Here is a 14,974-nt window from a genome sequence, read left to right as displayed (position 1 = left end):
ATGCCGGGAAAAAACAAAGCACATTTCCCTCCATTTAGTGTTCAACTTGTAACTGCTGACGGAGATGCCTCTACTATTGACTTCAAGGGCTTAATGTTTATGTTTCAAGTCATTTGTTGGTGTAAAAATAAGCAAAAAAAGTCCCATTACATCCCCAGTGTGTATCACAGTTGAGCAGGTTCATGCCCGTGTCTTCTTGTGTTTGACAGCCACTGAACTGCTGCCCTTTAACGCGTGGTGTTTGCACATAAAGTGATGCTGCTGCCTGCTCACTCTTTGTACCAAGACTGAATTGGCCTTTGATTAAATATTTCACAATAAAATCCTTTCATTAACAAATGAATGGATTTAGTCCACAGGGCTTTCAAGTTAAAACCAAAACAAGATGTGTTGATTTAAAAATAGTTTAAAAAATGTTCATGTCTGTGACATATTCTAAAGATATTGACAACTGTGTCACATGGACAAAACAGGCGTGGCTCTGAATCTTTAGGTTAGCAGCTGAGCTGCTCGTGCAGGCTGTGTGTAATGTTCCAGCCTGTTAACGTGTGCAGAAGTAGAAAAACTAGATATTCGGCAACACAGGTGTTGCTAATGCAGGCAGTTTGGCCCGAGTGTCGGGCTCTACAGCATCTCCAGTACTCTTAAAGGTTCGAGTCTCAACACAGTTTCTGATAAGAAACAAAAGCTGTCAGAATAGCAACGCTGTCAGCGTCACGCTACTATCAGGCACCTTGAATAAGTGTCAAGGAATGAATGGAGTATAAAAGTGCAGTACTTTTATTCATGTTTAATGAATTTATCTTGTTCAAGTATTCTTGAAAAAATACAGAAAATACATATTTATAAAACACTGTGACATTGGACCTAACTGTACAAGTACAGATCTAGCAACTACTCCAGTGAGCTGTCAGAGTTAGAAATTGCAGAATAAATGCACCCCATTGAATTGAAGGGAAATGACAGATGGACTTTCAGCCTCTCATTTCCCAACCCTTATTTCTGGTAAACTATATATATACACACACACACACACACAGACTAGAAGATGTCCAATAACATCATGAAGTCAATATTTCAAAAACTGTAAATAATGCTGTTTTTGATGTTTTGGAAGCTTCTTCTCACAAAAACTGGACATATCTGTTCTGCTTTTCCTCTCTCTGTTCAACCCAATCTGCTGTAGCTAAAGCAGTGCCAGAGAGACTTTAAAGAGGCCCGTGCCAACCCTGTCTGACTGAAACGTCAATGCAAAAATCAATCAGACACACAGTTAATGAGCATTGGACAAAACTGCCCCCCCAAAATCAAGTCAGACACTCCTGATTTTATGCACATTTCACAGACCAGATGACTCCTGACTCCTTTAAAAAAAAAAAAAGTGAAAACAAACTCATAATTATGAGCAGAAGCCACCTGCTTGTACCTGTGTGCTGCCTCATCTTGCTTGAAGACTTGATTCTGTCCCAGATGCAGTTTATAACCAGGAGGGAGACATTTATGAGGGAAGTGGGGTAGCTTGGTTAGAGGAGCCGGCCTCTCCTGTCCTCAGGCAGTGGCGAGTGTAGGAGCAGCGCTGGCCACGGGGAGAGCAGCTGTGTCGGAGGGAGTGACTTCCATCAGACAGTCTCCCTCGCTGGAGGAGTTCTTGCTGGTTGGAGCTAAAGAGAAACATTTAAAAGGTCTCATTTAGATCATGAAAAACAACATACAAATGCATGTAAAACTGGATACTAACAAGAATTTGCAGGTGTTACTCAACGAGACAGATGCCTAAAACACACTTTACAAAATGTGTTTCCTTACTGGAGTCCGCCTGATCTTGCATAAAGCCAGGCTAGCTGTTTCCAAGTAAGGATAACTGCCTCCTGACAAAGACATGAATTTGGCATCAATCCTCTCTTCTAATGACTAGAACATGTTTCCCAGAGCTAAACTTAGGCCCTGTTTACAAGTACAGAGATATTTTTGAAGATCAATATTTTCCTCTGTATTCTGGCCTGTCATTGACATGTAAGAAGAGTTTTAGGTCACAATAACTAAGATTTAAAATAATTTAAAAAAAAAAAAAAAACACCCGTGAAGGTTTTTCAAAACTGTGAATTTGGAAAACTTTGACTGCATCTCCTCAAATTGTGCATGCACACTGTTAATTTGTGTCATGAGTGTGCATCACAAATGACAACAGTGGAGTACCGCTACTGTGAGGTTACACTGAGCAGCAGCTCCACCTCGCCATCCATCCATGTATGAGTCACATTTCAATTCTGCACCAGAAAGATGTTAAATACATAAGCATTACACTTGTAAAAAATACAGAATTTATCAGCTACCATTATTTGAATTGGTAATATATCCAAAGGAAAATAATCTCACTACACGTGCTCAGAATCTCTGGTATCTTAATATTTTTTTAAATGGTCTGAATCTCAGAGTAAACATTAAAAGTTGACAGACATCTTTTTATTTTTCCTGTGTAACTCACCGTTCTGTGTGGCGATTAGGACACAGTCATCCTCGTCGTCATCCTCGGTGTCAGCTTGAAAACCGTCGGCCTCCATTGCTTCCGTCTGGAAAATGCAGCGATGAAAGACCATTTGAGACTGTGACATGCTACAATCAGCAGGTGAATAGCGCATTTCCATGAGATGATCATCTTTTGAAAGATATACGAAAAAGGGAGCACAAAGAACTAATGTTGCAGCAAAGTCTGCATGGTGATTAAAATTCTCTACCTGCCCGGGGTCAGTACACCTCTTCATGAACTTTGTGATTGACATGCTGCCTGTGCTCTTTCTTTTGTTGGAGGACGAAGACGTGGTGGAGGAGGTTTGTGGTGTAGTGGGAGAGTTTCCCTGAGAGCCGGTGGCTGCCTGGGGTTCTTCACGGGACTCTTCTCGAGCTCCTGTAGTGAGGTAGGTCCACTGGCACGGCACAGGAAGAGCCTCCTGCGCAAAGCGGGACAGGACGTCTGTGTGCACGTACCAGCAGCAGCGTCTGTAGGTGGAGCGCTTCTCATAAACAGCATTGCTCTTGATGAGGCGCCTTAACTGTATTCTGATAAGAGGGAGGGGAAAATGCCATTTTAACTGACGTAAAACTAGAGAATTTATTTCTAAATAACATGTACAGTGAAAGAAATTTTTGGATAATACACTTTACATTCAGACTTGTTTTACGTCTTTCATTGTATTCGTTATTATTGTGTAAACAGTACTACAGAAATGTATTTCCCAGTATAGTGAATATTGTTTTACTTTTAGCGAAGACAACTACTTCGATATCTTTATTGTATATTTTTGTAGTTCACATGTTATCAGCAAATACTGTTGTTTCACCTGGTGGGGATATTTTCTGCGGGGCTCTGAGGGCTGGACAGTTCAGGAGGTGGCGATGAGGAGGAGGAGGAAGAGGTCTGCTGACGACAAAACTCCAGAAATTCATTGATGATCACTTTGCAGCTGTTGATGTTGCCATGCAACAGAGGCAGCAGCTGACCGAGTACTGTGGGAGAAAAGAGATTTTTTTTTTTATTGTGTGATAGTGGAATCACTTTCCATTGTGTCCTGTATGGAATGAAAGCGACACGGTGAAAAAAGCTGTTACTGATATAGTCATGCTGCATATCACTAAAGACACGGTGCCCATTTATACATTTATATGGAGGAAAAGCCTGAGTTTATCCACATGCTGAAAACTATCAACCCCTGGTATGTGCTACCAAGCCATAAGTATTTTGCTGAAGTTGCCCCTAAGAAATCAGAGATTTTATTTTTAGGCCACAGATCATATGGGAGCAGGAAATAATCTTCCATGCGATCTTTTCTGCAAATTTCCCACCTAAAGACCTGGTAACACTTCAGGGAAAAGGCTGGTATGGCTGTGTTGAATGAAGCCGTAACATTGCAGGGACAAGCACATAAAGACTTATGTCCATCTGACCAAAGACGCTCTCAGTAAGAGCGTGTGAAAACCAGCCGCTGGACTCCACATTTGACATATTTTAATTTGCAGCTTGTTTTTGATTAAGCATCAAGGCCAATACGTTCACAGGTGATTTTATAACTATCAAGTTTCTTTAGAATTTTATGGCGGTTGGCATCAATAAATGCTGCATTAGTGCCACCTGCTGGACCGACCCTTGCTCCATCTATTCCAGCATCGCCACGTGTGAAAAAGCACATGATGGAAATGTTCCTGAATGTAGTGTAGTGTAAATCCAACACAAGTGATGCCTGAAAAGTAATTTACCGAGAACTGTGGATGTAAGATGATTAAGTGAATCACGTCACACTCTTACACTGTGCTTCTCTCTGACGCTTCTCTGAGAGCTCGTCTGGGCTCGGGCTGCTGTCTGCCTTGGGTAAAGGTTCGACCAGACACATCTCATAAGGCTGGAAGAGTGTCATCGCAGGTCCTTCTCCCTCCCAGACGCAGCCCCTCACCACCGGATCCAGCACCTTCATCTTCTTCTTGTTGGACATCAGCTCATCCCACTCCTTCGCCTTGACTCGCTGACGTAGTTTCTGCTTCTCTGGATCGCCACCCTCCTGGAAGGTTGCATGTGTGTTATTGGTGACTCGATATCTCAACAGAAAATATTTTTGAAACAAGAACTAAATTTGCAAAAAAACAACTGATATTGCAGCTCCCTTCATACCTCTTCCTCTGGAGCTCCCTCATCATCTGAAAGGTAGCCGTGAGGAACAAAGAAGCCGTCATCATCATCGTCATCTTCACCTCCTTCCTCCTCATCTTCCTGAAAATGATCAACAGGTCAAAGTTGTTTTAAATAAATGTTACCATCATCTTCTTGAGATGATTTTTTATAAGTGTGTGCTTTATTGCCTGCATAATAAATAGAAGCATATTTCCTTCTATGCTGTTTCATGCAAAAAATCCAACAAACCCTACTCAAGTGCTTAAATTATTCAGATATTTTCATTTGGTGAGATACAAAGGTATGCTAGTATTCCAGTAAGTATTTTAATGTACCATTTCATTCTAAAAAAACAAAACAAAACAAAAACATTTATTGGAAGCTTTTCAGGTTCAACATTAAGGTTTTGGTTTTTTATTTTCACTTGCCCCATCAGGCAAGTGGATTGGAAATTTACTTGCCAAAGTCAATTTCTTAATTTTCATTTCATTTTGCTTTACAATTTAAAATGTTACCTTTTTTGTCTCTCTTCTGGAAAACTCAACAAAACACATCTGAAGAAAAAGTCACTGCTCACAACTACTCTGCCTGTTTCAAGGCCTTACAAGCCGATTTTTGTGATGTATTGACATAAATGGAAACTAATAGTACCTGAGAGCTGGTAAATCAAAAAATGTGTGCTTTGGTTGGTTATAGTGCTGATAGTATACTATTTGCCAGGGAACAGCGAGACAGTTTTACATGTGTATTAAACTATAATACTGGACAATGATGTAGATGTGTAAATGTGCATGCTTTTTCACCCTCCAATAAACTCACCCCTTCACTGTGTGACAGGGATTCTCCTGGTTCCTCTTCCTCCCATTCTTCATCACTGTCCACCTCATAATCCAACAAATCCTGTGGTGACAGAAAACACGATTAGTGTCACAGGTACACAAACAATTCTTGGATAAAGTCAAAATACTGAATAAAAGCTAAAATGTGAAAAGCAATTCAGAAGCATGGCTAAATAAGTTTGGGTTCTCAGTTTTCTTCTGTACTGCATTACATTTAAATATACACCAAAATAATTATTATTTTTATCTATGACTAGAAAAGTCATTCATGTTTAGTGCAGTTAGGATCTCTGACTTGTAGAGTCTAAACTAAAAAGTTTGATCTTTTTGCCAAAAAGTTTTACCTTGTCTAGTTTTAAGGGGCAGCGGGGCGAGATGTGTGAACTCTTCTTACTCCAGGTTCCCCAGTACGCTGGACGGTAGTTCTCATGAAACTGCAGCAGCTTCATGGGTCCATAACGTTTACGATCTGGTACACCATCTGGTTTAGGCCCCTCTACTGTTATACAGTCGCTGAAAAAACATTACACACACAGAGAAAGAATGTTAGAACCATAAAGCCACAGTTACGTTTTATTTAAGTGTATTTGTTTTTCAAAATCTATATGTAGGCACACATGATGCAGTATCTGAAGTACAAAAAACACTAAATAACTTGATCAAAAAACAGCACTGTCTGTTCTGGCTGAGATCACTAAAACAATGTGGGAACCATGGCATAAAAAACTGAAGATGACAAAGATATCCCTGAAGCAAAGTGATAGTATGGAAACCAGCTGGTTGCTATAGAAAGTTAATTTGGTGAATATGTAGAATATGTCCAGAAAGACCGTTCATTAGGAGCACTGACAGAATATATGTTGATCAACTGACTGATGTCTTTATTTCGAGCAGGTAAAAAACACAACAAAAGCAGCTGTGAAAAACATATGAATAAAAAAAAGGGGGAAAATGACAAGTGCAAAATGTATACCATTAGGTTATTCATGGCTCCACTCTGTAGGAGCGCAGACTGTATTTTGTGCACAAATGGAGAAGCAGAATGCTAGGAACAGTGAATTAAGTCAATTTTAACCGTTCGTTGCACCGTGTCTTAAAAGTCTGCAGTCACTTCTCTGTAGCAGCTGCGCCTCTAATTTATCAATCTGCTCTGCTCTTCTGATCAGTGATCTATCCCACAACTCAAACTCCACAAACTGGTGCAGAGGGAAAAAAAACTCATTAAGAGTTATCTTGCACTGCGTTAATGGATCCACGAGGGGACACAGACTGATACAAAGGGACACACACACAAAAACAGAACGTTTTCTGAATTGCGCGGTTGATAAAACGTGCTATATAAATGAATTTGCCTCGCTTACAAACAATTTCAAAAAAGTTAATCTACAATATTAAAACTTTGCATAAGCATTAAAAGGATGGTATATGAATGTCTCCACTCGAGTAAAGAATTTGTAACTGCATCACAATACCTTACACGTAGCAGAATGATGTTTATTAGTTCCTCACAGAGACCTAGATATTAGCCAATACACAAAAAGCGGGTGTCGCAGTCATGGGAGAAAAAATTGGATGGGTGCAGCAAACCATCTGTTAACCCATCATTTCAATGGTGATTTCATTCATCTTATACTGGTAAGATCCTCATCATTATAATCCCACCATATAGCATTTTTTATCCTTAGACTGTTGAAGAAAACCTTTGCACACTTGAATGTCTGACAGGTGCGTCGGAGACGGAGTCTAGCAGACCATCAGGAATATACCTGCTGAAGGTCTCATCAGTAGACTGTGCAAACAAAAAACAATCCTAGTTTTTGGCGATAAATATAGAGGTCGGTGGATATGGGGTGATCACGGGGACAACGGAGTGCACAAATTAGGATGATCACTATTTTCAGTCTTACCTGAGAGGGTCTGTCTGTCTGGGTTTGGTGGGTCCTGAGCTGCGCGGTTGCTGTCCGATCCAGTCTTTCAGTCCATTCAGGTTATCAGCAGGGTTCCTCAAACATCGGTCCAGTTCCTCCAGAACAGAGTCCTCACACTGGACCCGGCAGAGTGGCGCCAGAGCCATGTGTTCTTTAATCTCAAAAGGAGCAAACTTCCCACACGCGGCTGCAAGTGTCTGAAATGGCAAAGTTTGAGTCATATTTAAATTTATTTACAGCATGTGTTGCAACTCAAACAAAACACTACGTCCTTGAAGCTAATTTTGATTATGTGCTAAAGATTTCAAGATGATCACTGGCTTTTTAAGGCAACTTAGTGCTGCAGTAAGCACTGTAGTGATATGCTAAATACACCCGATTAATAAAGTTATTTTGTGTAAGTAAGTGTGATATCTGCTTACCTTTGGAGCCTGTTGAACCTTGGGTTTCTGCAGAAAACGTGTAATTTCTGCTTTCTCAGCTTTGAGGCGCTGTGAAAACATACACATTGGTTAACTGATCCATTACAAATCTTGAACACAAAACATTGTACTGTCTATCTCAAAATAACACTTAATTACATAAACTTACATCCTTCTCTTCTTTCAACCGTTTTTCTTCTTCCTTCATTTGCTTCTCCTCTTCCTTCTTCCGTTTTTCTTCAAGCTTTGCCCTGAAGGAAGTGTAAAGCAAAAAAACGAAGCACACAAAAATCAGTGTGATTGCATTTTTAACCAACACTGACTTGCACAAATGAGAACCTGTAAAATACACGAGTCTTGACTTTAAAGGAACCTTGCATTACTCACTCTTGCTTTGATTTCCGTAGTTCCTCTTTTGCTTTTAACCTCTCTGCTTTTTCCCTCTCCTCCTTCTCCTTTTTCTCCCGTTTATCTTTTTCTTTTTTCTCTCGTTTTTCCCGTTCTCGCTCATCCTTTAGCCTACGAGCCTCTTCTCTCTTCTTCTCTTTCGCTGCTTTAGCTTCTTCCCTCTGGCGTTCTTTCTCCTGCCGCAGCCGCAGCCTCTCCTCTTGTTCGTTCTACAAATGCAAAAGTTCAGTGACATTAAAATAACGCATAACAATTGTAGGTTGTTTCTGAAGCCATGTTATTAAACAGACAACTCAGGCATTAGACACAGAATTCAAACCCCACTTGACTGTATACATCAAAAGTCCCACCTTTAGTGAGCGTCTTTTGATGGTTTTCTGATCCGACGGTATCTTGGGCGTCGTCTTTGGCTCCTAGGAAGAAAGGGGAAAAATTAAATATTGAGATTTTCTAATTTTCTCCATTTCACCAAGCCCTACTTCATAGTTTACAAATTACTGCAGTAAAATTGATATTGCACTATATTTAAAACCTTGAACCACCGTACTGTAGATGTTTCTAAAATCTTCTTGTGTGTCAATACATCCACTATCTGAAAGCACTCAGATGTCCTCAAAAGGCTGTTACAATATTAATAGAGGTATCTGAATTAATATTAACAGATATTTGACTTGTCAGTATTGTCAATTTCTAATGTGGTAAGACCCGTAAAAAATAATCTACATCATGAATTACTGGTAAGTCGTAATGCATTTCTTATACGTAAATGTTAAAACATGCTGCAAATTGTATTATTGGAAGAAAGCAGATGCTAATGAAAATTATTTTAAACACTGAACCACCAACAATTATTGCTTGAATTTAGGATGTGCAAGATTAGTCGATTAAGCGTAGCTACGTAGTCGCCAGCAGACAAAACAAAACGCTTAAACTTATAAAAATTATTATTTTGAGCAGAATTGAATTAAATCAAATGAAAATGCTGTTCATCAGACATGTTTCAGTACCACACATTTAAAACGTAATTTGGTAGGCCAAAAAACATGATGTTTTAAATGGCTCTTATAATACACACAACAATTTTCAGAATATTTTTTATCTTAATTTTGACAGTTTATGTTGTTCTGTTTCTTTTTTCATTTAAATGTCAGAAAAATTAGTTGTTAGGAACATCACTACATTTGGTATTTCACTGCTGTACTTTCTGATAAACTATTTGCTTTTTGGTCTGATGTATGCAGCTACACTACCAAATGAACTGAAGGAATACTGATAAATGCATATTGTGGGATTTTGCATCAGTTAATACTAGACATAGAGGGATTCAATAAAAAAAAAAGTTAGATAGATACATACTGAAGATTTTCTAGTAGTAGGGGTACTCGTGGGTGTAGGATCATCAGTCTTAGACTTCTCTGGTGAGCTGTCAGATTCAGGGCTGACAGATGAAGCTGACAGCATGGACCTGTTTCCTAAACTGGAAACGTTTCCTGACTCATCCTGCTCCTCTCGCTCACTTTCCGAATCCTGCGTTGTGTCAAGCTGCGAAGTCGACGCTGTCTGATTACCATCTTCTTTATCTTCGCTGTCCACTGTGCAGTCTGACGTGTGTGTTTTAGGAATGTGATCAACATTGCTGGATTTTCCAGAAGATGCAGTTTTGTCTTTTCCCTGATGCTTGTCTTTTGCAGGTGAAAGGAGGGGTTTTACAGGAGACAAAGCGCTGTCCTCAGTTAGATCTATAACCATGTTCTCATCTGAAGGTGCTGGGCGCCTACGGCTCAGGAAGCCATCAAGGGGCCCGCGACCATTAACCAGTGGTGGTCCGCTGTGTATGGGAAGAGCGGAGGATTCATTCTCGTTTTCATTGTCCCCGTCTTGAACTCCTGGTTTGGGGCAGGCATGTGTACAGGGGCGTTTAGGAGGCTGGTTCTCTTTAGGTTCAGGGTTCATGCGCTTGAATGGGAGACGAGCTGCAGGCAGAGTTTAAAAAAATAAATAAAAATGTCACTTTAATTGGCGTTTGTGTTGTTCATCAAAATAGAGTCTGAGAGCAACAACAAAAAAAACAAGTTAAATTAATATTTATAAATGGTCATCAATATCCTCATAGACTAAATAGAGAGACAACATAGATTTAAGAGATGTAGCAAATTTAGGTCTCATATCTGCAGAGGGAAATTATAACCACATACATTTTAAGCAGGATTGATTGTTCCATCATCTGAGCTTGTGCAACTAATTACAAATACTGATTATAGTACCAAAAGAGAACATGATCATAAAAATATGCAAATTGGGAATAATCAAGTAAAAAGAAGCAATACATAAAATGTAAATCAGTGTATGGCACTGGTTCCTAACTTGGGAATCCTATGGGTCAGCAAAACTTAACCAGGGGTCTTCTTCTTGATTTTAAAGGTTAATTTTAAAAAATATGTGCCTTCTTTATATATATATATATATATATATATATATATATATATATATATATATATATATATATATATATATATATATATATATAAAGTAGGCCTACCTCTTAGCATCCGTGAATTCATGTGAAGACAGAAAACTTGATGAAATTCTTTTAATTTTAGATTAGTATTCAAGATAAAATGTTTAAAATCTATTGTTTTAAATTGTGATACTAAATGGGTTGATTGAATGTTGTTATTATTATTGTTTCTGTGGATCTCTCCCTTTCTCTCTCCTCCTCCTCCCGAGATTTCAACCCTTTTTTACCTATTTATTTATTTCATGGGTGGGGGTTCCTTAATCACTGTGGGGGACAGAGGGATGTTGTATGCTGCAAAGCCCTCTGAGGCAAATTGTCATTTATTTTATATAATAATGTTTTCAGTCATGTTTTTAATTGTTTGCATGCCCTGATGTCCTTCTGTTTTAGTGGCTATCTAAACACTTGGCCCAGGTCAAAAGCTGAAAATTAGTCTGGCTAACACTAGCACATTTACAGCAATCTTTATTAGGGTGCAAGGTCCCTGAAAAAATAAAATAATAAATTTTGCAGTACTGGCTCCTCGGCTGTGGAACAACCTCCCACTGAGCAACAGATCCGCTGACTCTGTTCATGCTTTTAAATCACATCTGAAAACTTAATCTCATAGTAAGGCTTCTCCTAATAATTAATAGACTTACATTATTACACTTTTTTATTTCTCTTATTATTATTTCTTCTAATTCAGTTACTTTGTGCATGTGTATGCACTGGCAGACGTATATATGTCAGAATGCATACATATATGTATGTCTTTATGAGTATATGTAAGTGTATGTATATGCATATGTTTCATTATTATTGCTTTTGGTTTTTAGACAGCCCTTTGTGCATTTGCTCATTAAGTGCTACACAAAAAGTTTATTGTTTCTTATTATTAAACACATAAATATATAAATCTCACATGAAATACTGAAATTGTGTCATATATTAAACATATTTACCTTGGATAAGTTTCTTGTTGGCATTGTTACTTGACTTACAATCCATGCCTGAAAGAATGGAAAACACAGGCACATCAGAAATAATACTTCACACTTCAAAATATTTATTTCTTGGAATAATGACCCATTGTCTGGTCACATCAAAAAAGAGCTTTGACAACAATGAAACTTTGAACATCTGTTAGGGTTTTTTGGCAGAACATGAAAAAACAACACTAACTGATGTTGACAACCATGACAAATAAAGCCTTAGTATAAAACCTCTTTTTAATGAATATCCTTAAATAAAGATCTACCTTGGCCGGGATCACATTTAACGCATTAACAACTCCATTCAGCCACCGTTTTATTGTTCAGTCTCCGCTTTCAGCAGCCTCACATTATTTTACGACTGTAATCACCACATGCCAACGTAGTTTCTGTACTCCGGCTCTCCAAAATCCTGATCACACCGTTAAAGTTTATCGACTAGTACAAATGTCGGGAAAGTATTGTATTTAAAGTGTTGCATTACATGCATTGCATTAGTTTACAAAGTCGATGTGCTAACGTAACACTGTGACAATGAGTGTAATGGTTGTGTTTGGTTTGCTCTCCCGCCAACCGGCGTATTATTAGTCTGTGCTGCAGCAGCCTGCAGGCCCCTCTGTGTCCGCAGAGCAGCCTCTTCATTCGCCTGTCAGGCAACGGATGCATGCCCGACAACAAAGCTGAAAACTTCACCCTTCAGAAACTCCTTATATGTGTCTTAAGCCGCGAAAAACGTGGGTGTGTAAATCGACCGATGCAACGAAGCAGCTCGGGTGATTCACCACCCTTAACAACTTTTACTTAAAGGTTAACCAACTCACAGATGCTAATGAGACTAGCCTGTCTGCTAACCTGACAGACTAGCCTCTGCTAGGCACCTCGGAAAGTGCTACCGCATAGCTAAGCAACACAGCAAGCCGTGTAGCAAAGTTTGCCACTAGTTTACCAAGCTAAAGTGGGTAAAGTTACAGTCCTGCGACTAAAACACGTTTAGTTAGAGGTCTGACTAACTTTAGCGTGATGTTATTGTGTCTCTTTTGACGCGAAAGTTACCGAGTTCTCGTTAGGTAACACGATAACATTAGCAAGATAGCAGTACATAGCTAGCTGTAGTGTTAGAAATATTCACGTAAATATTGATAATTATCAGTAAACGTCCACTTCCTAACAATGACACTAGCTAATATTAACTGATGTTGATAACCGTTAGTAAAGACTGGGTTGGTAGCGTTAACTAAACGTCAAGCAGCCGACATATTTATCTTTGTCATCCTTTTATGGACGCGAAATTGTAGTCGTAACTTTATTGCGTCCACATAATAGTAATAAACGTTTGAACAAATTGATAAAACCATATGTTGGTTGCTAGAAATGTCTTTAACCGTTACCTCTTCTGCGGGGAGTCGATGCTGCCAAATGGCCGTCCACTGATGGGTTTTCCGCCGCCAACATCCCAACTACTAAGCCGGGGCTCCTCTCGCTTGCGATACTGTCCGGTTAAACAGCCGTGCACTTTACGAAAACACCCAAGAATCGACCCCGATAACAAACCAAATAGTATTATGCTATTTAAACGACATGTATTTCTAATTTATTTCACATAAAACATAACGCTTTCTCCTCCAGCAGCTCCCACATACTCCCCGCTGCCTGCCTCGCGCTCCCCAGTCGGAATTGGCGGGAGTGTGTCACTTGCGTCAATAACTGTCGCTGATTGGTCAAAGCCGAGTTACCGTCACCGATGGAGGCGCTTGTTTTGTATAACGGCGTTGCACGTTTGTGACCCGTTTCGTTTAAAAAAAAGCGTTTTGGAGCGTTTTTAAAAACGCTGGTACAGTTTAAAATGTGGCGTTACACTTGAATTATTCCACAGAAAAACAGAAAGTGTGAGCTCATTTCATTCAGTAGTCTGAATCTGTTTAATTTTTGTTTTAGTCAACATAGTGTCCGTGTTGTTCGGGACACCCTGTGCTAGAAATCGAAAGATGACACGTTTACCTCACAGGATCTGATGTGTCGAGATTTGTGATTGGCCGCGGAGTTTGACTCTCAGAAGTCAGGGTTGCCATGTTGTGGGGCAATAAAATGAAAGAAAGGAGTCGGAAATAAATCCTATAAGGAGGATGGCGCTCCCCGGGCGACTGTTTATTAAACAGTACCTATCATGAATTCCGCGTATCACATGATTTCCCCAACACGTGTGTGGATCAGGCTGCTTTTACACATTTCAGATTACACATTAGATGTTTCCACTTACTTGCTGTTACATGTAACAAATAATTCCGTATTTATTCCAGCAACCTCTGCACTCCAAAGATAGATATGTTTATGTATACATTTAAATCTGTACATAGCAATCATTTTTTGTTTACCTTGTTAAGCTTTGTTGTCATAGTATTTTGCTGTTGTGTCTATGTCTGTGGAAGTTCACTATTCCATGTATCTGTACAACACTTAGGGACTGTTATTTATGTGGGGGAGGGGGTGTTGCAAAACGAGGAGGCATATTAAATAATATTTTTTAATCACGAAGGAGGGATTTGTGTTTTTATCGGCTCAGGGGATGAACAGGAAAGGTTAAATCGTTGTATTTTGTATTTAAATACATTCTCAACCCCAAATCCAGCCAATGAGTTTGAAAGGTGTGTTTTCTTTAGAAAATCTCCAAAATTACACTGTTTATCATGGCCAGAAACGTTAAAACTGCAAACACTGTAATATTGCACACACAGCTTGTGTAATTATGTGATTTGTAGGGAGAATCTGCATTTTGCTTAAGAAATTAGCAGGTTGTTTTAGTGGTAACTCTCAGTCCTGCACCGATAGCAGCGCGTTGCATTGCTTCCAATACCTACATTTGGTGTGAATATACAGAAAATAAATAAATGCATGGTCAGATATGGTGGATGGAGGGTCGTGCATTTTCTCAGTCACTTTTGGGTGGCTCAAGGAAAAATATTTGCAGCTTTGGGGAAGGTCAAGATTTTTTTTTAAAGTTTCCAGTAAGTTTCCATTTGTTAACTTTGTTTTTTTGGTAAATCTCATTCAGATATTTTTTTTTATTTTCTCATCTTATGTGTGTAGTACATTGGTAATGTTGCCCCCCCCATAAGCCTTCAGGCCCTAACTTGACCAATAAAGTTAACTGACTACAATGGAAAGTGTAGTTACTCACTTTCACCACTCACAGTTTACTTGGTGTCAGTGATAAAGTAAGATGTTGAT

The 14,974-nt window shown here is 39.2% G+C and overlaps 1 protein-coding gene across 1 annotated transcript; it reads right to left on the bottom strand.

Annotated features, from left to right (window-relative positions):
- Nucleotides 1-775: 775 nt before the first annotated feature.
- chaf1a (chromatin assembly factor 1, subunit A (p150)) lies at nucleotides 776-13,445 on the bottom strand. Its single transcript, XM_042484221.2, has 16 exons — nucleotides 13,138-13,445; nucleotides 11,720-11,767; nucleotides 9,614-10,230; nucleotides 8,608-8,670; nucleotides 8,237-8,466; nucleotides 8,019-8,100; nucleotides 7,850-7,918; nucleotides 7,407-7,624; nucleotides 5,844-6,012; nucleotides 5,480-5,560; nucleotides 4,661-4,759; nucleotides 4,301-4,550; nucleotides 3,339-3,504; nucleotides 2,736-3,057; nucleotides 2,486-2,570; nucleotides 776-1,661 (listed from the first exon to the last, which is right to left on the bottom strand). The coding sequence occupies exons 1-16, from the start codon at nucleotides 13,199-13,201 to the stop codon at nucleotides 1,549-1,551; spliced, it is 2,676 nt and encodes an 891-aa protein (XP_042340155.2). The 5' UTR covers nucleotides 13,202-13,445; the 3' UTR covers nucleotides 776-1,548.
- Nucleotides 13,446-14,974: the final 1,529 nt, after the last annotated feature.

The sequence above is a fragment of the Plectropomus leopardus genome, chromosome 5, assembly GCF_026936395.1.
Source record: "Plectropomus leopardus strain MGB_pleo_1.0 chromosome 5, ASM2693639v1, whole genome shotgun sequence".
NCBI lineage: Eukaryota > Metazoa > Chordata > Actinopteri > Perciformes > Serranidae > Plectropomus > Plectropomus leopardus.
Note: the sequence above shows the minus strand (reverse complement) of the source record. Positions and strands in the feature narration are given on the sequence as shown.

Bases quoted from the DNA above. Each gene is read 5' to 3' on its own strand.
- chaf1a (XM_042484221.2), bottom strand. From the start codon at position 13,201: ATGTTGGCGGCGGAAAACCCATCAGTGGACGGCCATTTGGCAGCATCG. The intron at 6,013-7,406 runs GTAAGACTGAAA...ATGTTTTTTCAG, and splicing joins AGACAGACAGACCCTCTCAG to CGACTGTATAACAGTAGAGG. The intron at 5,561-5,843 runs GTAAAACTTTTT...CTGTCACCACAG, and splicing joins GCCCCTTAAAACTAGACAAG to GATTTGTTGGATTATGAGGT.